The sequence below is a fragment of the Pithys albifrons genome, chromosome 1 (genome assembly GCF_047495875.1).
Source record: "Pithys albifrons albifrons isolate INPA30051 chromosome 1, PitAlb_v1, whole genome shotgun sequence".
Classification (NCBI taxonomy): Eukaryota; Metazoa; Chordata; class Aves; order Passeriformes; family Thamnophilidae; genus Pithys; species Pithys albifrons.
In genome coordinates this window covers 24,417,517-24,443,360 of record NC_092458.1, presented here as the reverse complement: position 1 = coordinate 24,443,360, position 25,844 = coordinate 24,417,517, and the positions used below count along the sequence as shown (strand labels likewise).

Genomic DNA, 25,844 nt, shown 5'->3' with positions numbered 1-25,844 from the left:
TTTCCAAAATGAATTGGATCTCTTCTAAAAATCGGTATTTCACAACATTAATAATTGTTTTAATTAATTCTGACTATTTCTGAGGTTTAACTAACTTCTGTTTATATTTAATAATGACAGAATTTACGCAGTCCAATTCTCACTTTGATAGGCTGAGTGGTAAGCAAAACCACTTGAATACTTTGTGCAAACAGTTTTAAAATGCTGTTCATAATCAGAACAGGGACAGACTGCAAGTTCTAAACAGTTAGATAAAAATAAAAATAGGAAGGCTGACTTGTATAGCTAACACACACAAAATACACTTTATTTTGGAGAAGTGCAAAGCCCATGTTGAGGTTTTTACTATAAAAGCTATATACTTTCCCTTGGAACTGACTTCAAAAAAACTATGCACCCACTGTAACAATTTCCACTGTTTAGGAGACCCAGAAACATTTATTAAGTCCTGTTTGCTTTCCCATGCCAAGGAGTAACTGAGCGCAGGATAGAGGCAACTTCTTTGCTAGTTGAACAATCTCCTAAATACTGATCCTACGCATATCTGGTGAAGAGCTACAGGGACTATCTAAAAAGAACACAACAAACAAAAGTAACCAGAAGAAAGTATTCATCACTCCACTAAGGGAACATACCCATTCCTCTTCATGCCAATCCACCTGCAGAGAAGATCGGCTATTTCTTCCCGTCCATCTGGCCACAAGTGTATCTTGATCATTCCTCAGCATCACTTGTTCCCCTCCTTCTCCAGAGGTCGGAGATGCTTTTGAAGCTATATAGTCTGGCCGTGCAGCATTCAGTCCATGTATTGAATTTGCCAACAGCTTGCAGTCACAGACTGTGACAAGTTGCCGGGTCTAAAAAGCAATGAACACCCCACATTTTAAAAATTTTTCATTATTCCATACACAACTTATACTGCACTTTTTTCACAGAAAGAAAAAAAGAATTAGTATTCAGTAAAAGAAACTAACTGTTGCTTTAAGGCACCTTTAGAATAATTTTACAGAATGCCTCAAAAAGCAGTATAGGATCCCAAAACACAAATGGTGCATCTCCAAAGACTGTACTACTACATTAGCCTTGCAATTGTTGAAAATTTCACTAAGGAATGTGCAATTCACCTTTATTTGCACCTCACTCTCCATTTGATGAGAGCTTAGAACAACATCCAGATGTGTGTGCAGTGTTTGAACCCCAGAACAGGCTCCTCAGGACAGTGGTCACAGCACCAAGTCTGACAGAGTTCAAGAAGTGTTTGGACAATGCTCTCAGGTACGCGGTGTGACTCCTGGGGTGTCCTGTGCAGGGCCAGGGGTTGGACTCAATGATTCTAATGGGTCCTTTCCAACTCAACATATTCTATGATTATATGATTTTTACCCCGCATGCAACAGTTGCCACATCAGAGAGATGAAGCAGCACCTCCATCATCTTGTCTGGAATCATAAAAAGACTTAAGAGGAAGGCTCAAGGTATAAACTGCTAATTAATGCAACCCGTTCCATGTCTTATTTAGTGGTTTTATATTAAAAGATTTCTATAAATTATATGAATTTGAAAACTATGTGGCCTGTGTGTCCATTAAAAAATAACAAACGACTTTACTACGCTATATATACACATTATTCAGCTACAGAAAATCCCACAGATCAGTTATACACACTGTACTCAGAGTGAATATTACAATAAATAATACATTTACATGAGGTCACATTATTTTTTACACTCTACAAAGTTGTATATATATCCCCTCCACCGAGAGAATTTATGGCAAGCTGATTGCCCACTGCTGCCATTTACAACCTTCAGATCTGCTTCAAGGACAGAAGGGGTCAGTAAAACTGTATTTATTTTTTTCTCCCTGTAAGTAAGATTGTGTTCAACTGTGGGTCCAGTCTGGTTTTTGTTGGCACACATCAAGAAATAACTGATTTACATCACTATAATTCAAGCAAAGGCTGTGTCACCATTATTCCTTATTTCACCAGTGGAAAAATACAGAATTCTTATACTAACTTTTGCACAGTTGCTGTTGTTTGACAGATGACCCAAAGCATTAAACATCCCAGGTGGTTATGGAGAAAAGGATATAAAGTGAAGAATGCACATTACTGAAATATGATGAATGCATAGTGGGAATTAGAGGACATTGCTCTCCACTGCACTCTCAAGAGGAGGTGAAGGCAAGAGTGTGAAAAGTAGGAGACAGCCTAAATAAAAGCAGGACATTTTAAAGGTTTATCTAATTTATTTTTCTTTAGCACTGTACATGTTACAACACATTACTGAACAAGGTAAAATAGATGTTTCAAGAAATCCTACTGAAGGTGAGGACAGAAAAAAATACACTGTGCTTCTGTGGGGAAATGAATTATTCTCCTACCTTGTCTGCTAGGATAGCGAGTGTTCTTTCAAGGCCATTAGCTGATCTGTCCTTGGCAGCTCTGGAGAGCCTTTCTGCATAGTAACTCACTTGCGTTTTCAGAGTGTTGATTTGTGCAATAATTTCCTTTGCTCTAACAATGTCCTGTGGGATGTATATTATAGACTGGGAACTTGTTGAAGTGCTGAAAAAGAAAGACTGATTTAAGGGAGAGAATTGATCTAGAGGCACACACATTGCAGTGGCATGCTGGGGAATTAATGGCAGACAACAAAAATTTACCTAAGCTATCGATCAACAGTGAAAGGCCAGTGGGCAATTGCACAGCAGGAACATGATCCCAGAGCCTTCTCTGCCTCTGCTGAAAGCATTCAGATGCAGATTGACTAATCACTTATGCCAAGAGGCTGTGGGCAGAGTTTGTATACCAGAAGGGCAGTTTTGCTGAGGAAAATGTGGGTGACAGATTTTGCCATCAGATACAGAACCACTGTTTGCAGAGACAGCTTGCCCCCTTCTCCCTCTCCTTACTACACAGATACTTCACTGAGGCCTGGTCTACAAACCTATTTTATCACATTGCTAATAGCACCATGAAATCAAAATCTGCACTCCTTCTAACACAGAAATGCCACCCAGATCCATAACGTAAATACTGTGGTATTAAAAAAAAATCCCAGTATATACTTTCCTCTATTGCAGGCCTGAATCAAGTAACACCAGTAAAAGCACTTTTATGATATATAAAAAAACAATGTGTATCTCCAGGCTAACCCAAAGACATTGTCCTTGGTGCAGTTTCTGATAGCACACACTTAGTATGCTGAACCAGGGACAGGATGCAACTCTCCCCATTGTAAACTGACCTGTGACAATATAAAGCAATACCAAATTTTGGCCTTTTACAAACAGTAAGGGAAATAAACTACACCAACAAAACATCTTTCCATTGGGATACTGCAGCTCCGTTTAGACTGCTTACTTGGCAGTGGAGAGTAAGTCCTTTTAAGTTTAGATGTCTACAGAAGTTGCTTATCCAGTCCAAGACAAATGTTCAGTAGCTGCTGGAGAGAGAATAGCACTTCCAAAGGGTCACTTAATCCTACCTGAGAAAAGCCATTCACAAAACTCATCTTTTAGTTTAGAAAATTACTATAAGCTGAAGCTGTGCTCTTAGTTAGCTATTTGGAACCAACTGATCACTACTCCCTTTTTCATGAAATATGCTGGGATTTGTCTTTCCAGTAGGAGAGAAATCCAAACACCAGGCCTTTACATCAGCTCCAGCTGACAAGCATAATGCCAGTTCATGACATGGCATCAAACCTGAGCTGACACCAACTGTATACAATCTAAATTTTATTTTTTTCCCACTCATGAATGGCTTCAGCATAGTAACAGCATGGAAGAACCTACTGTTTGCACCAGTCTCAGTGCTGTTAATGGACACAGCCATGCTGAGAGACTACATGGAGAGGAGTTTCTTTTTCAGGCCCAATTACCATATATCACGACCTCCAAGGAGTGTGAATTCCTCTGCTACTCTTAGAGCATTGCCATTAATTTCTGCAGCGTATCTGTGAGGTAAGACAGGAGGATTGCATGAGGCATGCTTTAAAATCATGCCACAAATCCAATTCTTGTCCATTAACTGATATTAAGGCAAGGGGGAACCTTAATGCCAGTATGTCTGCTCCATTGCAAAAAAAAAAGATGAGGGATTTGTTTTCAAAGGATGCAATGCAAAAGTGATTCTTGAAAGAGTTTCCTGGTTGGTGCTCTGGTCACCCACCTGAGCAGGGCAAAGAACAACCACTCCCCAGAACTGCTGTGCCATAGGGCAAATTAAATCTCAGCCTTTAGGACTTCCCCTGTACATGATTTGTGCTCTCCAGTGACTGGTGATTTTAATGACAATTCCTCTGAGCAATTTCTTTCCACGACAGTGTGGTTAACATGCATAAAGACATATTTGTCAGGAAAGGCCATGCAGTATAATAAGATTTTATTCAGAATTACTATATTTTTAATCACAAACATGTGCTGGGATGATTGGGGGGAAAATTTATGGTGTGAAGTTCACATATACTTACTTTCCAACCTGCAATTGCTTTTTCAAATGAACAGCTCTCATTGTACTATACCAGCAAACTGTAACACAGACTTAAATTTTCAGTGAATTAGGGGTTCAACCTGAATATGAGTAATTTAGAGCAGAACTTCTGCATTGTTGAACCATCAGGTATTGTTTCCTTTTCACAGCACTGAACATCCCAACATGAAGAAAAATAAGCAGAAGTTAAGGGAAAATGTTTAAATGAAGACACGGATTACAAAAATATAAACCATGTCCAATCTATCACTACTGAGATTTAAAAATATATAGAGTTATCTTAATTATCTTCCACCTCAGGCAGAAAGTTTCTCATTCCAGATAGTTTTCACTGGAAATAATAAAGGAAAAGATAAAAAAACCCTTATGTTCCAATTTTCAGCTTTCTAATTTCTTATGATCAGAGAAAGACAGGAAGCTGCTTGCTGTTCATTACAAACAAACATTGCAGATGAAATGAAATTCATTCACACATCATGTTCTACAAAGCAGCTACAATTACTTAGAGCACAATTAGGGATGCTATGATGCATGACATTAAAAAGCCCTGCACACTTTAAAACACACCAGATCTTTGCCAAAGAAAACAAAAATAAAAACAACCCAAAGAACAGAAACCCTCTCTATAGAACTCTCAGAAACAGAAAACTCACCAACACTCCTCATAACTGCTACAAAACAAAAAACCAAAATAAAATTAGCAGGTTGTTAGCAAATACCAAAAGTAGAAACAAAACAAAGTATGTTTAGGGAAATAACTTATTTGAGTAATTTTTTCAACAAGGTGGGTTACATAAAGATTAAACTTGTAAGCAAAAAAACACAGATTGCCCATGTGTTGTTCTGGGGAAATGTGAATGCACCAAGCACAGTTATGCCAATGAAAGGAGAGGGAGTTGAATGTAACAATGAAGTTGAGGAGATGGATCTCAGTTCTACTACACTGGCTTTCATGATAACATAGAAGTATTTAAAATGAAAGTTATTCTTCAAATGTTGAACCTGCTGTTTTCATGGATGCAGAACGAATAGTTCTGAAAAGCTTAGAGGAAAAGCACTGGATAGAAGTTAAACTGTCCAATCAGCTTAACTGTTGGGTGAGGGGGAAAAAAGAAACAAAAAAGCTGTGGGAACTTACATATTGCAGGAATGGCTAGGGTGACATAATGAGGTTATTTCAGAAAGCAATAGTTGTATCAAAGACCAGAAAGAGTTAGCCCAGCACTCCAGTGTTTACAGGTTTACAGTTTCATCTAATCCTGTCCTACTGCACTATGGAATGTATGGCCAAACTTCGCAAACGAAGATTTGGGAAGGGCTGTCCCCACATGGGTGTGCCCTTCCAGCCTGCGCAGTGGATTTTTAGGTGAGGCTCAGCGTGCACAGAACTGGCCCCACCGTTTAAGTCCTGAGGTTCATCTGCCACGGCCGAGCGAGCTTGGACAGTGCCAGTGAAGTCCTCAGGACTAGAACCTACAGCACCCGGCATTTCCCAGGAGGTCTCCCATCCAAGTACTAATCCGGGGCTGACCCTGCTTAGCTTCCGAGATCTGACGGGATCGGATGTCAGGGAGGCATGGAATAATTGCACTAGGCATATTTTGGCACTAGTCCTTTCATCAGTACATATCTGACTGATGTTCACAGGATGCTGCTATTCACTTCCATACTGACAGAATTATTTCTGCAGCTGACAGAGCCTGGTTTCCATGTCCCTCCCTCCTGCTATCAGCTCCAAATCGTACTAATCTTTTCTTTGCAAGGGCACAACCAAGGTCTCCCTTCCCCTAGCTACAGTCACTCCTCATCCTGCTGCTCTCATAATGCAGACCCACACAGCATTATCTCTTCTTTGGGAGCTGGAGTGGGTGCCATGCATGTTTCTCCCTTTAGCATATGTGACATTCCCAATTTCTGCATCTTTCTCTAGTCCATATGGCTGCACTTCCAGAGAGGTCACTAGTCAATCCCTGCAGGACTGTGGAGGGCAAGTATCCTGCCTGTAGAGCAGAGGCCAGATTCAGAAGCCTGATCTGTGCATAAACCTTTAGGCAATGCAGACAAGCCTCAAGCAATAGTCCCAGACTAAATCCACTTTGTCAACAAGGAATTTACCAGTCAGGCACAGCTGTTTCCTACTAAACAGAATCTAGGAGCATGACCTTGAAATTATAAGAGGGGTAAAACTTTACAGAAAAAAATGGGTTGAAAGCACGATGTAATGCAGCTGAGAAGGTTCTACACATAAATGTGCTAATCCACAACTAGGCAGAGCCCAAGACCAACACCTAAATAGCTAAATTAAATGATTCAACAAGTATTCAGGAAAATTAAAGACCTTACAAAAAGACTATTAGAAAGGGCCCATTAGTAAACAAACGAATACACAAATATAAAGAAGAAACCATTTTCCCTCTTCTTCTTTGGAAAAAAACCCACAGAAAAATCTTCCTATTTTATAGTAGAACTATTGAATGAAATGCCAAAAAAAAGCATAGAATGGATTTATTTTCCAAATCACTGAGAATGTAACAGGAGTAAAAGGCACAATAAAAGCTGACACAACAACATTTCTACTTACTGTTTCTTTGCCTCTTCAAATTTATGCAGCTTTTTCCGCAAGCCACCCGATTTGAAGCCTTGACAATGAGCTGCTGGTGCTCCTATGGTGACTATGTCATAGTTCTGATCTGGGATGGACAAAAATGACTTACAATTGAAAGCCTGTAATCTTTAATGTGGTCAAACAATTGTGGAAGCTCAAAAACTCCTCAAAAATAACTTTTGGAAAATTTTGTGCCAGTCTTTTGAAGGACATGGAAAACTGAATTGTTCTAGAGGCCCTGGAGACAGACTTTTTGAAGTGAAAGACCCATACATGAATGCACATCCTCTGTTTCTTAATCTACAAGACTCACAGTGAAAAAGAAGTCTTGAACATTGGCCTCTACACATAACCTGCCACTACTGAATCCCTCACATGGACATGTGAGACAAGAGCGTGTCCATGGTTAGTAGGAGCTACTGCTAAAAAAAGGGAAAACCTAGGTTATTAATGAAGAAACAAGTTTGATGTGAACAAAAGTGTGATTTTTGCATAACTGTACGTGATAGTTCCAGAGAAAAAGCACACAAGCTTAACAACAAACAGTCCAAACCTTTGCTGTTCTGCTACAATTCAAAACGACTGCAAGGGACACAGCATCCTAACACAATCCTAGGACGAAGGTTAACTTGTGCCATCTAGGGTACAGTTAGCTACACCATCTAGTTTTGCCACATGCAGAACAGCAATAATTATACCTCTTCTTCTGCAAAGATATTTGGAATCTGAAGCTAGTACAGCAGTTTGCAGAAACTTGGCTGTTTGGTTGAGGATGGAAATAGAAATAAAGTGGAGAGAAAAGTATCAGCATAAGGTGGAGAAGGAGAGAAAGAAACACATACCTGATCCTCCATCATCCTGGACTCGCATTCTCTGTATATGTAAATTTGTAGGAACAAATTCCAATTTTTTATCAGCTTTCAAGCTACTGGCTTTAAATGAAGGACCTGAGAAATGCACGAGAAAAGTAAGTATAAAAACCCTTTCCTTGTGCCTATGTTAAAATATTTAAGAAGCTTCATTCATCATTTGCTACATGTTGAAAGTAAAGTAGAGAAAATAAAACAAAAATTCTGTTACTTTTCATACTTGTTCTCTACTTTCTGGGTAAAATAAGAGAATGGAGCAGAAAAATATTCCCAGATAATTAGCAAACTCACAATGAATGTTAATAAAGACAAGAAACATAGTAATAGCACTTTGTACTCATCAAATTAAAACATTCTGGGTTCCCAATCTCAGAGAAACAGTAACAATCCTGGTTGAGAAGAATCATGTTATTATGAAAGAAATTCACCTTTATACTGGTGCAAGTCAGTTAGATTTTCCTGATAAGTTAAAATAATCGTTTGGTACTGAGTAACTATTTGTCGGCGGAGGCTTTCCCAACAAGGAGACAGTTCTCCTAATTCTTCTAGTTCACAAACCCTAGGGAGAAAGACCAAAAAAAAGGAAGAAAGAGAGGTGTTCAGGCCCATAGTCCACTAGACCAAGAATGAGTTTCACATTGTATCAATGTAGTACCATCCTCAGTTTACACACTCTAAATGTACTGTGATCTAAGCTATACACCTGACTGGGAATGCTTCCAAATATACGTCCCAAAGCACAGCTGTTGAGCTCTACTCCATTGGTTTCACACAGGCAGAATACACTCTGTTAAACCCTCAGATGCTGGTCAGAAGCAAAGCTTCCCACTTTTCTGCAGGAACTTTCAAACTCGAAATATGAGTATTTGCAAGTGATGGGAACTGTCATCATGTTAGGTGACCTGGGACAATGAGGATCTTTTAAAGCCACTCCCCTAAACTTGAAATCAGAACTGTGACAAAGGTTAGGTGGGATATTAGCACCTATCTGATGTTAGGTACAAGGAGTACCTGCATTGGCTGTGTATCTACACAGCAGTTTGCAAGGCCAGGGAAGGCCTAAGAAGAATAAGCAATTACAAGGGTTTGGAGACACAGAAGATAAAATAAAAAAACCTTCATAGGAGATTTCAGGATTTTGGCACTTGAGTGTCCCTTTAGGTGCAACAAAGGATGACTGGATATTCCCAGATATGAGCAGGAAAACCCTTGGCTTTCCCCTTGCACCCTGACTGCTAAGTTTTCAGTCACGCATGGCAATCCTGCATTATATACTGTTCCCCAATAGTGCTGCTGAGAATATACTCAGTGTTTTTCATGTCATGTTTGTATCACTGTCTTCTTGGATTAAGATATTAATTGGGATAAAGGAAGAAGGGGAAAAGTAAATAAGTCAACACCAGACACAATTCAGGACATTACCCCAGAAAGGGCAGAACAATCATCTGTCAAAGGGATCCAGAAGTCCTTTTTGCAGCTCTCTCAATATCTCCACCAATTCTATTGATTTAATCAATTATATATCATTTAAGACAGCATGTCACAAAGCAATTCCCACTCCACAGGATTTAGGATATTATCAAAAGGAACTATATTTTCAAGAAAAACATCAGATTGATTTGCCAACAGGGAACAGTGTAAACCGTATTAGAGTGTAAACTGCTTCCTGCATAAGATGCTATTACAACTACCTCATCAAAATCTCTGCTCAAAACCAGTCATGCATCTGAGCCCAGGTCTTCTCAAAGGAAATTCACTGCTTAACACTTCCAGTTTACTTATTTGTCCTACAGAGCTAAGACAGCAGGGGATGTGCACGCCATGAATAATGAGGTAGTCAAAATATACCCACCCCAGTTAGACGTTTCCTTTCAAAGAGCTCTGGCCCAGAAGAGTTTTATGTAAGAGACAGCAGTTGTGATTAGCCAAGGACATTTTAAAAGTCACCAGGATGTTAAGACAGAAGCAGCTGTGCTTGTGTAGCTGTCCATCACTCCTCTGGGCTGCAGCACAGAGAATGGAGCCTGGCCAAATGTGAGAGATCCTATGAATACAAAGTGAGTGTGCTTGTGCAAATCATTGAGGGTCACCTCAGTTGAGCAGGGAGAAGGGAGTCTTTCTGGGTAATTACACAAAAGCAGTATTTACCTTTGAGCCACGCAATTCCAAGCAGACAAAGTTTTACTAACAATCACCTGGGCTGTTCTTAACCCACAGCTGTATGCAATAGGCACTCACTGATCTCTGATTTTAGCAAGGGCCCCTGAACAGTCACATTTCATGGCTAAGTCCGCTGTCTACAGTCTTACAGAAAGCCACACATTCTTCTTCATTCACCCTACATTCTCCTCTGTTTATCTCCAAATACTTAAACTACATCCATCACAGATGGCACCTTACAGATAAGTTTGCCAACTCTTTATGTTGTTATGTTTGTATCTCATAATAAATAGGTGGTGCTTTTAAATCTACTATGAGGAAAGCTGCACAGAAACAAAGATATAAAATAAAAACAATTTAAATGTGCAATGGCATTTCCCTAGCCTGCTCCAGCAGAGTTGTGGCAGGACAGCTGGACAAGATACAGCATTCATTCTCTAGAATCTAAGTGCATGTCACTGAAAAACAAAACTCAAGACCAGAAAAAAGAAATCTGTGCACTTCAGGAACCCAACAGACATGACATGCATTAGTTTTCCCATGCGTGACAACAAGTCTCTGCCATCTTCCTGTGAGAGTTTCTCATTTTCAGAAAATACGAAAACACCTGAAATGAATGGATTAACCCATGATTTTTGTTCAAAATATTCCAAAAGAACTGAAATGTCTTAATATACAGTAATGAGAGCACTGCATAGTTTTACTTTTAATTAAGATCGGGCTTAGTTAGGTCTCTGGGAATGAATTCAAACACAGTCAAAACAAAAGCCAAATACTCAAAAATACAGCTAAAATTCTTTAACATTCCCATCTTGGCCTTTATAAAGAATACACAAACCATTAGATTTGCAAACCACAGCCTACAAATGCAGGGAAGTTAAACTCATTAATGAATATGTTGCCTGGAAGAGAGTTAATTGTTTCAAAAAGAAGCAAATTCAGAGTAACCCTACAAAATGCTTAAGAGATTTCCTTCTCCCTCCTACCTCCTAAAATGAGACAATGTCATTACTGTCTTACAGCGTTTCATTTTACTTGCAATTATGCTATTTCCCTTCAAAGTGATTTGGATTTTTCTTCTCTGTCTGCTATTCTAATTACTTATTCTACTCAGCTAGTTTCTCTGTTGTCTCTGTTCCTTTCTCAAAATCCTCAGCAGCTGGAGTTGTTACTCTTTCATTTATACTATCTTATCTACTCAGATTTTCCCCACCTATGAAAAACTGAGATAGGTCTTACTTTTAATTCAATTTCATCTTTCTCTTTATCTTAAAAATAAACCATGTTAAAAACCGAAAATGTATTGAAGTATATAAATGATATATATATTATATATAAAATATAATATATATTCTATATAATATAGATAGTATGTATTATAGATATAATATATAATATATAGTATAGATATTATATATATATAAAAAGATAGTGTATTTTAATGTGCAGATCCCAATACAGTCACACAACTATGGAATAATATATTCTTTTCAATACTTTCATGAGAGGAACAGATAACCCCTAAAAGAAGCAACTGCAGTATGATCTTAAGTGTGTTCACTCTCCCATCGGCACCTCTGTATGTTCAAGTTACCATACAACTGAGCCCAAAAATATGAAATTTATTCACTGTCACTGTACGGTCAGCAACATACTGCTTTCACTAATTTTTCTTCAGTGCCTCTCTGCATTAACACAGACACATTCCTTTGTAACTCAGTAACAGTTCCTGAGTAATACACTGCTGTATTCCTGCACATGTAAACCATCCCGAGCTCACCTTGCTGCATCTTCTTCTAGAAGCAGCTTCACAAATTGTCTGGGGATGTGCAGTGACAGGATGCTCTCAGCCATCTGCTCCAAGATCCTCAAGTGGTTTCCATCAGTAGTTGGGAAACGATACATTCGGCAAATGGCACCACCAAACACTAAAGAATTAAAATCATGTTATTTAAGCATAGGGTTTGAGTTAAAAGTGTACAGAGTCACTTCTTTTTTAAAGTAAATGGCTTTGGTTCACTAAGATGCTGTAACACACTGTTGCAATGCCTGGTTTAGCCAGGCATCGGTGTAGCTTTTCCAAGCATGGTCATTCTACAATGACCATTATTGTAGTGTTAGAAGGAAAAGCCTCTACTTCAAATGACTTAAAACGCTGGTAAGAAAATGAAATAAATGAAATATATATTCAATTTTTAAAATACCTTTTTTTGGTGTTTTATTTTATTTTGTTTTTAAAGCAACTTTCTTTCCTCTTTCTCTCTTCTTTTCCCCCCAAAGATCGCTTAGGAATAGACTAGCAAAGTACATGGAAAATGTATATTACAGTCAACTTATCCGCAAAAGTTTCCTTCTGCAGTTTTAAAAAGACAAAACAGTGCAGATGACAAAATAATTTATTCTTGTATGACCCTCAAAGGACTGCTCAATCAGTAGCCTGCTTCTATTCAAATGAAGCATCTGCTGCAATGCCCTGAGGCCACAGGCAGATAGGGAGAGATGAGCTTTTACTGATGCCCAAAGGTTCCTTGCTACAGTTCACAGCAGCTTACCAGATTTCAGTAGTGCATCTTTCCGTAATGAAGCATATTTGGATCTGATTCCTAAAGATTCTGTTAAACTTTCATCAACTGGCAACACAGTCTAAACAAATGCAAAAAAACCAAAAATAGCAAAGAATAAAACCTCAGTGCACAGGCAGTATGCAGTGATGGTCCTATCACACAGACTTCAAAGAAATATTCAACACAACACATGCTTTAAATAAGTATTTAAAATATGTTTACTGTGGGCAAAAAATACTGCTGGCTGAAATAACGAATCTCAGGCATTTCTTTTTACTTTTACTGCACAGTTCAAAAAGCCATAAATTTTCATCTACCCATTCAACCACTTTCTTTTAGCACAGCTCAGAGTCCTTAAAGGTACTGCATCAGTATGTGCCACCTACAGGTCTGGATGGATACAAAATAATACTGATCCACACTGTACTCTAATACACAGATGTCACTGCAATTATCACCAGATACTCAGAATACGAGGTTTACAGAATTAAATGTACCAAGAAAGTGCTACAAATATCTGTTCTCAAACAAATACTTGAGGACCAGAGAAAAAAATGTATCCTGCAATCAAAAAACCTGCTCAGTTTTATTAAAATTCTGAAAATTCCCCAGCATGCTCATTATAGTTTTGCTCAATGCCACTTTCCAATTCACAATGTGTAATTGAATACCACATCTCTGTGAAGCTGATGATCAGTGTATCATGTTGATACCGAAGGGTTTTTGATTTTTGCATTTTTATAGCTTTTAGAAGTACTTGTAAAAAAGCAAATGTAGTGAGCTAGTGTTTCTAGCAGCCTAAGTTCATTGTTTAGGTATCCTAACCCCTAGTACACATCAGTAGCTCAAATTTTTACTTATTTAGTCTTGTTTAGACTCTCTTCAAGGTAGAATGCTGACGACTATCAGAAAGGTCTGCAGAATGAGTCATAAACACGAGGCACAGTGACCCAGAAGTCAGAATTGGAAGAACTCCAGGAGCCTGAAGAAGAAGAGGGTCTCACTGACCCCAGACCCAAATCCTAAGGGGTTGGAACAGGGGTGGAACCAGGACTGGACTGGGAGACGTGTAAAATGGGGATTGGGTAGACCCTATTATAAAAGCCATAGAAACTAGAGCTTGAGAGGGGGGACACGTGCATGTCATCATGTATTCCTGTAGGCCCTAGGCCTGATATTAAAGGACTTTTTACTTTTTATCTTATCCCATACTAACTTGGCTCAGACTCCTGCTTTGTTGGGGTCTTTCACAGCATCACATGCACCAATGAATAGTACAATGACCCTCTCCTGAGGAAGGACACGAGCACCCAAAGCTAAAGCTTAATCATTGTAAATCAAAATTTGCCCGAAGACTTTTAACCCCCAAACATGAGCACACCAAGAGTTCTGAAAAACACAAAATAGCTTCAACAGCATTAGGCTGCTCTTTACAGTATTTTGAAAATGTAAACCATTACTAAATATAAAGATGGACAGGAAAGTTGACAGCAGATACCAACCTGGCTTATTTCAATGCTGGCACAAGGCTGCAATATTCTGAATTTGATACAATGCTCATACTCACCCTTCCATTAATTGTATCAGGTGACCTCGCCACTGGAGGCCTTTGGTCAGATTTTTCCTCCATTTGCCATCCAATAACTGTGATGTTACCTACACGGTCACTTTCAGCCGACCTGCAACAAACACTCTGCCTTGAGATTTTTTTGGAGGTAGACCTGTTTATCAACAAGGGAAGAAGGCTACTAATCTTCAAACTTAATGAATATTTTAAATAGGAAGCTTTTCATCATTCAGCATAACTTGATAATGAGTTATTCCAACAGGAAAACAGTCCCCTCCTGTACAGACCTCCTAACTGAAGGCAATCTAAAACGACGCACGTGTTTCAATGCTTCTGTAAACCCAGAGAAAGTTCAGATTTTACAATTAAGCAAAAGCAGCTTAAATTGAGAACATTACTGTATGTATGTATGTATGGCCAAACTTCGCGAACGAAGATTTGGGAAGGGCTCTCCCCACATGGGTGTGCCCTTCCAGCCTGCACAGTGGATTTTAGGTGAGGCTCAGTGTGCGCAGAACTGGCCCCACCGTTTAAGTCCTGAGGTTCATCTGCCATGGCCAAGCGAGCTTGGACAGTGCCAGTGAAGTCCTCAGGACTAGAACCTACAGCACCCGGCATTTCCCAGGGGGTCTCCCATCCAAGTACTAATCCAGGGCTGACCCTGCTTAGCTTCCGAGATCTGACGGGATCGGATGTCAGGGAGGCATTTAACTGCCTGAGAACATTACTACGAAGCAGACAATTGAATGCGCATGTGTGTGCTGCCCATGAGTTTCAAGGTCTGAAACCAAACTTTTAACTTTCATTCGTACTGTTTAACTCCAGCTGGTAGAGTTGCAACTGGTACATTTTGATAATAAGTAGACTAAACAGAAGTAGCACAACCCAAATCTTCCCCTTAATAGAGAAGTCAGTCAAGGTCACCAGTTAGAAGGCTGACCATATCCTGTGCTTCTGTAGATAAACTATTTAGACTGGGTAAACTGGGGACTCGACATTCCAGAATAGAAAACTGATGCGAAAAAGGTGAGCGCTCTCAGTGGAGGTTGGAACCCTGAGGCAGACGATCCTGGAGGTCAGGGAGTTACGCGGAAACAATTACTAGAGGTCCCCAGGTATCTGGCCATTAACAGCTGAGATAGGTCATTAACAGCTGGGCAGCTGCACAGCAGGACTGACACAACCCTCTGTCCCACTTTCCCAGAGCAGCAGCCATCTCCCTGCTGGGGTCAGAAGCTGTCAACACAGGCACACATTACTGAAAGGGCAGCAAGAAAAGTGAGTCACAGATGCAGAAAAGTGGGGCAAAAGCCCTAATCTTGCTGGGTTTAAAATACACACCAGTACCCAGGTCTATCATGGATGTAATTTATTCTGTGACACAGTAATTTTGGCAGAGACATTACATTAAGTTAGAGACTAAATGGTATTTTAAGATTGTTGTTTACATGTAAAAATAAGCTGGGACAACTTAAAAAAAAAACCCAGAAGTTGCTGGAACAGACAATACTGGGGAGGCAAAAGAAATAGGCATGCAGGGTGACTACAAGAAAAGGTTCGAGGATCCAAATCAAACAGCATTTTTATAGACACTGCTCTGTGCCCAGCTTGGAAAGAAATTCATGTATTCGCACATTTAGATAACCAGAATATACTTGATATTAAAACAAAAGAGTTTAATAAAGTCCATTTTCAACTTAATAATCATGTGTAACACACAAACATGAAATTCCTGCAATCACATTCATCTCCCTCAAATCACTCTCACCTTCATACCTATGATAAATTATTTTATCCAGCACCAGTGTCATATTTGCGGTGCCTTTTGTGCCTCATTTCCCTCATCTGCTCCTGCTGTGAAATTATGTCATCTGCTTTCCTTACAACACACTGTGGAAAAACCAAAAACCTTACCCATCTCTTCTCACGGCATAAAACGTTTTGCCATGTTTTGTTAGATGTCTGGACTAAAAAATTTCCTCAATTTTATCACAGTCATGTTTTCTAGTGCTGCTTATGCCAATACTACCAACATAATCTTCCTTTGTGTCTCTGATTATGCTTTCCTCCTTGCCTTCTCTGACAGGGATGCCTCTCCTACTTCCAACATGAACTACTACAATGTGCATTTACACATCAGAGCTCTTTCCTTAATTTTAATTTGCCTTATTCATCCTTCTCCAATACTCAGCTTTGTCCCACACTGGCTTTCAAGAGTGTGGTTTGATTCCTATTATTAGAATGACTGTCTTAGGGATTGGTAGACTTACACCCTCTTTTTCATTTCCTCTTGAGTAATGTCCTTTCCACAAAAGTTTCTGAAAAGTATGAATTAAACTAGAAAAATACATCAATCAATGATGTTGTAACATGACTTGTCCTATTCTTAGTGCATTACATTGATAAATACACTATTTAGCAACAAATAGGCAATTTAGCAACAGGCAGTACTGAAATAGTAACTAGAGCTTAGATTAACTTTAAACTGAAAGAAGGGAGATTTAGATCAGATATTAGGCAGAAATTCTTCACTGTGGTGAGGCACTGAAACAGGTTGCCCAGAGAAGTTGTGGATGTCCCATTCCTGGAAGTGTTCATGGCCAGGCTGGATGGGGCTTTGAGCAGCCTGGTCTAGTGGAAGGTGTCCCCGCCCATGGCAGGGGGCTTAAACTAGATTTCTTTAAAGCCCCTTCCAACCCAAACTATTCTGTTTATTCTATTATTCTAGGCTTTATTTAAGTCAAGGTATTCCAAACAGCTAAGGTAACTAATTCTCTGTTTCAATGGGTTTCATTTTTCCCACCAGAGGTTTTTTATACGTCAGTACAATTAAAAAAATATTCTACCCCTCTTCATGGACACAATCGTTGAGATGATACAAGGAAATTAACAAACACAAAATCGGTCTTGACAATACTTTCTTGACTTGTAGAATCAATATCTACCACTACTCACCAAATCAGAAAGGTCTTGTTCTACAGGTTTTAATTTTCACTCGATATAAACTAGTTTTTCTGTAACACTGTCCTGGAACTAAAAACCTAATCAAATAAAAGGTTTTCATCACATCTAAAGTGTGTTTTCAAGGATTGAGAACTAATTCCTAAATGAAGAAGAATATTACAAACCTTAGTGTTATGTGCAACCTGTGGTACTTCTCCTGAAGAAGATCTTTTACAGTGAAAGTTCCAGAACCCAACAAATACATCTAAAAGAAAATGAATACAAGAATTGCAAATATTTACCTTTACTATGAACAAAGGCATTGTCCAAAGCACTAAGGCCCAAAATACAATTATGATGTACAGAAGTCCAAGAACAAAAATAAGATTGTATATGCTGATTCATAACTAATCAAAAATCCTTAAAATTTAGTGAATTTGGTAATTTATAAAAATCTTTTTTCTACTGGAGGACAGTAAGCATTTTTCTTTCTCTAGGATATGAGTGGAGGCACCTCGATACATAAGAGCTTAGGCCCAGCAATACAGGAACACTGAAAGCAACAACTGAGAGCTCAGACTGACTAGGTAAACACTTCACAGTCCCTGATCCAAACTCGGCTCCTTTTGAAGAACACCTCTCTTCTGGCGGTATTCCTTTTTCCTCAGAGCCTCCCTATGAAGCACTGTACAGAGAGAGACAGCTCTGCTGCCCCTGAAAGCCACAGAAAAGCAGACATGCAGGGCTTGTCCATATTCTGGACAACAGTCTGAGAATAAATGGCCTGAGTTTCCCACTGATTCAAACAGTTAACACAGGAGCACTGTCACTTAAACTTTCTTCAGTAAGGGAAAAAAAATCTCAGCCCTGAACAAAATCACTAAGATATCAAGGCAGGATGATTTCTAGAATTTAGCAGCTCTGTTCAAAAGGACAGTTTCATGATGGTATTTTGGCACAGGCTTGAAGCCTCAGTTAGGGGTGTTAGATCCATTTCATTATGCAGATCAGTAAAGATGTCCACAACATAAGAGAACAAATGATAGGACCTTTTTAATTCAAATCCATGGTTCTCAAACTTGCCACAGACAAGACTTACTTGAGAAAACTAGCAACACTTGCCACTTTGCCAGGTCCATCAGTATTTGCTCCTCCTTTCCCTACCCATCTTGTTTTCTGTATGGTCAGTGTTGCTATTCTTTCGCTTTCTTCCACAAAAGTTCCCAGTTTGATCTCCTTGTCTCTCATTTCCTTGCTCCACACTGACTGGTCAGGCAATAGAATTTTAAAAACTTACTGTTCCCTGAGATCTGTCTTTGACGTCGTACACAGAGAGTTTGATTTGTGTCATTTGATTGATAAGAGAGTCTTGGAAAAAGGCAATGCTGCTTAGAAAGATAGGATTACTTGTTCCCTGTAATCACAAAGAAAAACACAATAATAAATGCAAGGTGGTATTTCTTAGGAAAAAATACTTGCTGTGTCAGCTTCATTTTTACATCTAATCCAGGCATACCTCACCGCTTACCTCAATAATTTCTGTCTGTGCATGCTTCGTCCAGAACGCCTGGGGAGGTGTGGTTACACTCACTGCTACAAAACTATTTGGTTTCCGATCTAGCGATGGAGTTAGCAGCTCACTGCAAGCTTTAGGTATGCAACAGACAAATAAATTCAGATTCAGGATCTTTTTCGTATTGATGTAAGACTCCATATTTTTATAAAAGCATATATACAAAAGCCCTTCACAATAAAACAATAAAGGGCTTAATATTCATTCTACTACAGCTCACCTTTGTGCATGCAAACAGTAAACGTGCAATCTTATCAGTCTGGCTCCAAGCTCTAGAGCTGCAATTTAAACTTGTCCTCTTCTAACCCCTGTCTATCCACCCTCCTGGCACAGCTCATTATAACCAAGTACATGCATAGGTTTTCCTCTGGGAATCTCATGAGTCTGGCTGCATTTGATTTGAAGTCACGCTTTGTTAAGACCATTACCAAATGGCATTTGCCCATGGAGAACAGGCAGAAGCACCTGAACATTGATCAAGCAGCACTACTATGAGGAAAATCAGCTTGTAATTGCAGAATGTCAGCAATTTACTTCTTCTAAAATGTTATCGTGAGTTTATCTGCTGGGAAGGAACTATGGAGAGTAGGAAATGGCTACCAAAAATTTCAATGAGTTGACTTTACACAATTACACTAAACTTCAGAGTCAAATTGTATCCAGCTTCAGTTACATGCAGGAAGTTAATTCTCAAATTTACCTGAATAACTTTGCAGCTCTAGATATCTTCGATTTATCTGATAATATTTACAGCACCGTATTCAGCTCTGAGACTGTTGATTATTTATAACACAATTTGACACATCTGAGAAAATTTTCTGATTTTTCATTTCAAACACACTGTAAGAGCATAAGTGTCTGAATATTAGTCCACTGTGTATGTATGTATGGCCAGGCTTTGCGTACAAAGATTTGGGCAGGGCTCTCCCCACATGGGTGTGCCCTTCCAGCCTGCACAGTGGATTTTTTTGGTGAGGCACAGCGTGCACAGAACTGGCCCCACCGTTTAACTCCTAAAGTTCATCTGCCATGGCCGAGCGAGCTTGGACAGTGCCAGTGAAGTCCTCAGGACTAGAACCTACAGCCCCCAGTATTCCCAGGAGGTCTCCAATCCAAGTACTAACCAGGGCTGACCCTGCTGAGCTTCCAAGATCTGACAGGATCGGGCGTCAGCGTAGCATTTAACTGCCACACTATTAAACCAAGAAAAGCAGTTGAAAATGTGGACTGAATTTTCATGAAAAAAATATTTTTCACTTATTCGTCAAGTAAAGTGAGTCCATGCACAAGCTGCTTGTCCAAATTTAACCATCTCAGAATTTAGGTCACTTCTGCATCCCACATTATCAGTTGACAGCAAAGATCACAGGAGAGAAGGTACATGTCATAGCTGGTAATTCTTAGAAAACATTCTATCCTAAAACGGTGTTTTCCAGCAAACCTGCAGTTTTCTTGAAGACCTGAGCCGCTGATATCCTGACACTGAAGACAGTTTCACTGTATCTTCACTTAAACAAAGTAAACATTCACATAGGAAACATTTAAAATTTTACAGGACAGATGTTTTAATTACAGACTTTTAAAAAAATCACATAATCAAACTGTTGACTGATTATGAAAAGACACTATACAGGTAGCACGAAAACTGTACCACAACTACATAAGAACCAGAGCAAAGTTGCAAACCTTACTATATGAAGTGTACTTCAAAATCAACAATTAAAACACTGCATATCCATTGAACAGCATCATCAAAATCAGCACAAAAATCACTAAGCCTACCTAAACTGAACTCTAAAATCGGCTCATCGGGATCCTGAATGTTTCCTGTAAACCAGAAAAATTAACACAAGATTAGCCAAACATCACTGTCACGTGAATTCTTTCCTGAAGTTGCAATCATACAAAGAAAGAAATTAAATTTTATAAGAAAAAAAAATTATTTCAGTGAGCCATGACTAGTATCTGTAATATTTATTCTGTAATCCTTAGTATCTAAAAACTGTTTGGAAAACCTGGGATTATCTCAATTTATAAAACATACTAAAATACGTAAATTCATGCAAGATCATATGCAATATAGGATTATTAAATTTTTCATATCAGTAGAAAACAACAGGATTAAAGTCACTCAGTGCCTGAGACACTATTTAAACTCCAAATTATTAAATCAGACACATCTCTTCTGTGGTAGTTAATAATAAGTAGTCTGAAAGTACCTGTCTCTGTCACTAATGAAGGAAAGCCTCTGAGAGTTACAATCCTAATTTATTAGCCATAAAACTTAAGGGAGATAAGCATCAGCTCCCAGAACTCTCTTGAAAATTTTATACAATGTCAAACAAGGAGGTTGCCATGACTCTTCCTAGACCTTGACATTATTTTCTTATTTTCTCCCCATTGCTTGTTTTTGATTGATAAATATAACTACACAAAACCTAGTTTAATTTCTTTTTTATTAATCCCCTCTCAAATTTTAATGTTTTGTCTATTTTAAAAATGGCAAGTTCAAGACTTTGAAATTTTTTGGTATAATTTCTTTATCTCATTACCTCCACATAACCAGACACATTTAAATCTTGTGGCAAAAAAAAGAAAAACCCAACACAGAGGTGACTGGAGGGCATGTATGTATGTATGAATGTATGTATGGCCAGACTTTGCAAATGCAGATTTGGGCAGGGCTCTCCCCACCTGGGTGTGCCCTTCCAGCCTGTGCAGTGGATGTTTTAGGTGAGGCACAGTGTGCACAGAACTGGCCCCACCGTTTAAGTCCTGAGGTCCATTTGCCACGGCCGAGCGAGCTTGGACAGCGACAGGGAAGTCCTCAGGACTGTCACACCACCCGGTACTAACCAGGGCTGACCCTGCTGAGCATCCGAAATCTGACAGGATGGGATGGCAGGGAGGCATTGAATTGCCAGGGGACGGTCCCCACTGAGACTCGAACTCAGGTCCTTGGGATTCAGAGTCTGGAGTGCTCTCCTTCACACCACGGGACCGCCCTCCGGAGGGCACGTACCTGTCAGAGAAAGGCCGAGCATGTCGGAGGTGACATCGATGGTGGAGGCTCGCTGCACAGTGCGGGACTTGGCGCCATGGCGGGGACTGTGCTCTCTTGCTGTCATTTTCTCATGAAGAGCCTTTCTTTTCTTGCTGCTTGGCTTTGCTGATGTTTGCCTCACAGAGCAGCAGAGTGCAGCAGGTTGTCTCCAATTGCTATTCCTCTAACATTACCACGCTAAGCAATAGAGAGAGCAAAGACTTACACGAAAATTTTAGGCCACTATCAGCTACTGTTCTTTTCAACAGCCGCAAACCTACTGCCATAAAATTGCCTCAGATCTTTCAAATAAAATGCTCAAGGCAGACCCAATACACCACAGTAACAGCATTTGCATGAACTGTACATCTGCAACATTTTACAGGAAATTGTTGAAAACTGTGCCACGTGCAAGAAAGGTTCTTCTGTCAGAGAATGGGCCTTGAGAGAGACTCGTTAGCGGACCAGCTGCCCTTCTCCTTTGTCTAACTTATTAAACCATCCTTAATGAAGTTTCCTGGTTTTCATAATCCCTGGGGAGCACAAGTAAATTCGTCAGATGGGGCCCCTGCGTGCAGAGGAAGGACAAGGGATAAGGACAAAGGGACAACGGGTTGGCAGAGCAGAGAACAAAAGGGCAGGAAATGCTGTCAGAGTCAGCACACTGTGTTGTTCCAGGCTCTACTGCCATGACACAGGGATAACAAAAACTATAAATAAAACCTATTGGGGCAGAGAGAAGTTGAAATTCTGGGCTGGTGGTGAAAAGAAAGAGCTAAAGGGGATGCCTGCTGATGTGGCACAGCAGCATCTGTGCTTTTCCTTTACCCTACACTTTCTTGGCCTACACACATCCATGACAGTTCTTCCTTCCCAATACCCATGAACTGAAACACTACAGAACAAAAGAAATACACGACCTACTGACAATTTGGTTATGATTTTAAATGTGATGCTTTTGGCTTGGCTGAAAAATGTGAATGCTCCTTTCGCCAGGTTAGCACTGCAGGTGTAGAATTTTTCTATTTGTTTCATAGTATTATGACAAATAGCACTAATTTAGGAGGTGAAGAATAAAATCTGATAAACCTGAAAGACAGTAATACAGTGACTAACATCTTCACAGCAGCCCCTCATTTATTTTACAAAACATTTAAACTCCACTGCAAAAAGTAAGAATATTTATTTTCCGTTTAGGCTGATAGACCTAACAATGAGCAAGAGGATTCTAATTAAATAAAGCATCTAGCTTATACTTGTGTTTTAAAAAGGCAGTATAAACCTGTCTGAAGGCCTCTAAAGGAACATTCAATCTGCCTAACTAAAGTGTCCGAATTTAACCAGTCAGCATCTCCCTCTGGAGGATTTCAAAAGAATCTCCTTCTCTCCAGAGGGAACTCCAGCATCTTGCTTCACTGGACATCTTAAATTCAAAGGCAAGGCAACTGAATTGAACACAACCCTAGCCATCTATGTGAGCTTAGGAATGAGATTTAAATGAGCTTATTCTAGGGAGGAAGGAATTTGGTCTGTATCTACCAGACAGGCCAATCTGTCATACGTCAATTCCAAACAGAAAAAACAAAAAGAATTCTTAGATGGAAGAAGCAGAAATTGAGAACTCTGAACATCCCATCCCCAAAAGCTTTGAGACTCAGTGACAATATACAAAAGAACATTCTGCATTATAGCTATCATTTCTGACAGCCAAAAATTAAAGCAGGCAGTTTATGAGTCCGTACAGAACCACAGAATAGTTGAGGCTAGATAAGCTCTGAATAGCATCTAATTCAACCTCCCCTGTTGAAAACCAGAGTCACCAAGTTGCTCAGGACTGTGTCCAGCTGGTTCCTCTCTAGCCAAGGATTGATCACATATAGTAAAAAGTTATTTAATAATGTTTAAGTGGTTAAGCAGCTAGTGAATCACCAGACTATCTCTAGTAGTATTGAATGTCCTAATATTTGGTCAAATAAAACTTCCATCAAAATTCTTTGCCAGTTTCCAAATCTTTCCATTCTCCTAATTTTTTTTCCCTTCTTGAAGCAAAAGGTTCTCCTTAGTTTGTTCTTTGTATAATGTGATGTTTAACAGTCTGTAAGTCCATTAAACATACCTGCCTGAAGAAAGACCCATAAAATGTACTTCTAGAGACTTAGCCAGGATGCCACAGCCCCTTCCCTCAAAACGTACAAATACCTTATTAGAGAATAACTAGCGTGTTCACACAGGCACAGGTCAGACAGTAGTTAGGTTAAAGAGTTCTGCTGTCTTTTTCAGCTAAAATCTTCAGTTGCTGACATCCTTAAAAAGGGTCAGTCCTTGAGAAGTTAAAATATTTAATTTGCTTTGAAGCTATTTCTATATAAATATTATTGAGCATAATAATTTCCCAATGCTCTCTAAGTGCTCAACTACTCATTTAAATTGCAATATTAATTTCTCACTTAATGATACATTTTCCATTTACTTACATGGATCATACTTACAGAGAGCTCTTTTCCTCATGTGTGGAGGGATTTTGTATATCATAACATCAGCTAAATCCACATCTAAAAAAATCAGCAGAAACAATCAGCATTAATTATCAATCTTTTTATACTGCATAAGTCACAACCAATGGGCAGGTACCATTTTCAGCTAAACTGTAAATTTTACTTCTGACTACCAGCACCCACAATAAAGCTGACTGAAAACAGAAAAACAGGATAATTCTGTACTGACCCTCATCCAGCACTAGCCATAGCATTATCCAGTCAGATTTGGAGTACAAAGAAATAAGCTTATGCTGAAAAGGACTGGTCACAGGTCAGCATTTGGTGAGTGGGTAGAAGAGCTGTAAGAAACATATGCTAAAATGTTTACTCAAAGTCTTGGAGCTATTAAGAGAAAGAAATGCATATGACATGTTGAACACAAGACAGCATTTGTTACTAAACTAGCCTTTCTACAGTTGAACTCCCACAATTTTGTTGTTTGGAAGAGTTGTGATTGCCACTATGAGGAGGAAAAAATCCTGTGTCCATACACAGAAGTTCCAAAGAGCAGGATGTAGGGCTCTTTCTCCATTGGGTGAAATGACTGTAGGAGGGAGGCTTCTCTAAACTGCTGGCAAGAAGCACACAGGAAAAGTGAATTATTTTTAAATTTACTACAGGTTAACTGAAGGTTTGCATTTGCTAGTGCTACCATCCCATTCAAGCACATTTGCATTATCAGGATATGCCTTTTAAGACCTCCCATCTATGCCATACTACAACACAAGAGATGAGGAAGGCCAGTCTGAGCTTCTCAATTTAATCCCCAGCCCTACCAATTACCCACAAACTTAGGTATGAGCTCTTACCACTTACAGAAAGGATTTTATCTCACCTAAACTACACAGGAGGCAGGTATCTGATCTCAACTCACTGCCCAGGTTCTCTATATAGTCAATGATAAGACACAGGTACTTCCAGAAAACAAGTCATCATTTTCCAAAGTAGGTGGGATGAGTCACCCCACAATATGTCTCTCTCTAATTACAGAAATAATTTAGATGACTAGATTAGGCCTGATGCTGCAGCAGGGCAAACTGGATCCCTCCCACAGGATTCACTGCTTGCTCAGGCAGGGATGAGTTCCCTCTACTCACTGCATAGCCTGACAGATTCAAAGGACAGGTGCCCTGATCACTTGCTGAATTACAACCCTTTCAACAACTGCAACTTTATATATAAATATATATATAAAAATCAATGAAGACAGGATTCCTACCAAATTAAAGGTAGTATTAACACACCAGATAGTTTCCCCAGAGGGTACCTCTCCTTAAATGGATAGTAATGAGCTGGTACCACTCCTGCAGCCAGCAATCCCAAAGGCTGATGTAACTGATGTCTAGGCAAACTATCCTGAGGGTGGGCATGATGCAGCTGCCTTTGGCTTTGCCCCTGCTAATACTGCAGACAGCAGATGTTGGCAATATGTGCAGCTTTGCACTTCACAAAGTTTTGCTGCAAGCTCAGGTTTCAACAGAAAC

General features: G+C 39.4%; 1 protein-coding gene across 19 annotated transcripts in view; it reads right to left on the bottom strand.

Annotated features, from left to right (window-relative positions):
* The window catches only part of INPP4A (inositol polyphosphate-4-phosphatase type I A), a 135,207-nt gene that overhangs the window by 29,079 nt on the left and 80,284 nt on the right, over positions 1-25,844 (bottom strand). For 12 of the 19 annotated variants that reach the window (XM_071582211.1, XM_071547561.1, XM_071582150.1 and 9 more), the window contains 15 exons: positions 24,313-24,375; positions 21,803-22,021; positions 20,563-20,607; positions 18,736-18,854; positions 18,505-18,621; positions 17,393-17,472; positions 14,265-14,418; positions 12,686-12,776; positions 11,914-12,061; positions 8,402-8,532; positions 7,947-8,051; positions 7,081-7,189; positions 5,153-5,170; positions 2,387-2,570; positions 636-857 (listed from right to left, as the gene is read on the bottom strand). In XM_071582211.1, the coding sequence (XP_071438312.1) occupies positions 636-857; positions 2,387-2,570; positions 5,153-5,170; positions 7,081-7,189; positions 7,947-8,051; positions 8,402-8,532; positions 11,914-12,061; positions 12,686-12,776; positions 14,265-14,418; positions 17,393-17,472; positions 18,505-18,621; positions 18,736-18,854; positions 20,563-20,607; positions 21,803-21,908 (1,629 nt within the window). In that variant the 5' untranslated portion in view covers positions 21,909-22,021; positions 24,313-24,375. The remainder of the gene's footprint in view (positions 1-635; positions 858-2,386; positions 2,571-5,152; positions 5,171-7,080; positions 7,190-7,946; positions 8,052-8,401; positions 8,533-11,913; positions 12,062-12,685; positions 12,777-14,264; positions 14,419-17,392; positions 17,473-18,504; positions 18,622-18,735; positions 18,855-20,562; positions 20,608-21,802; positions 22,022-24,312; positions 24,376-25,844) is intronic. The other 7 variants (XM_071582231.1, XM_071547570.1, XM_071582267.1 and 4 more) reach the window with 3 other exon arrangements.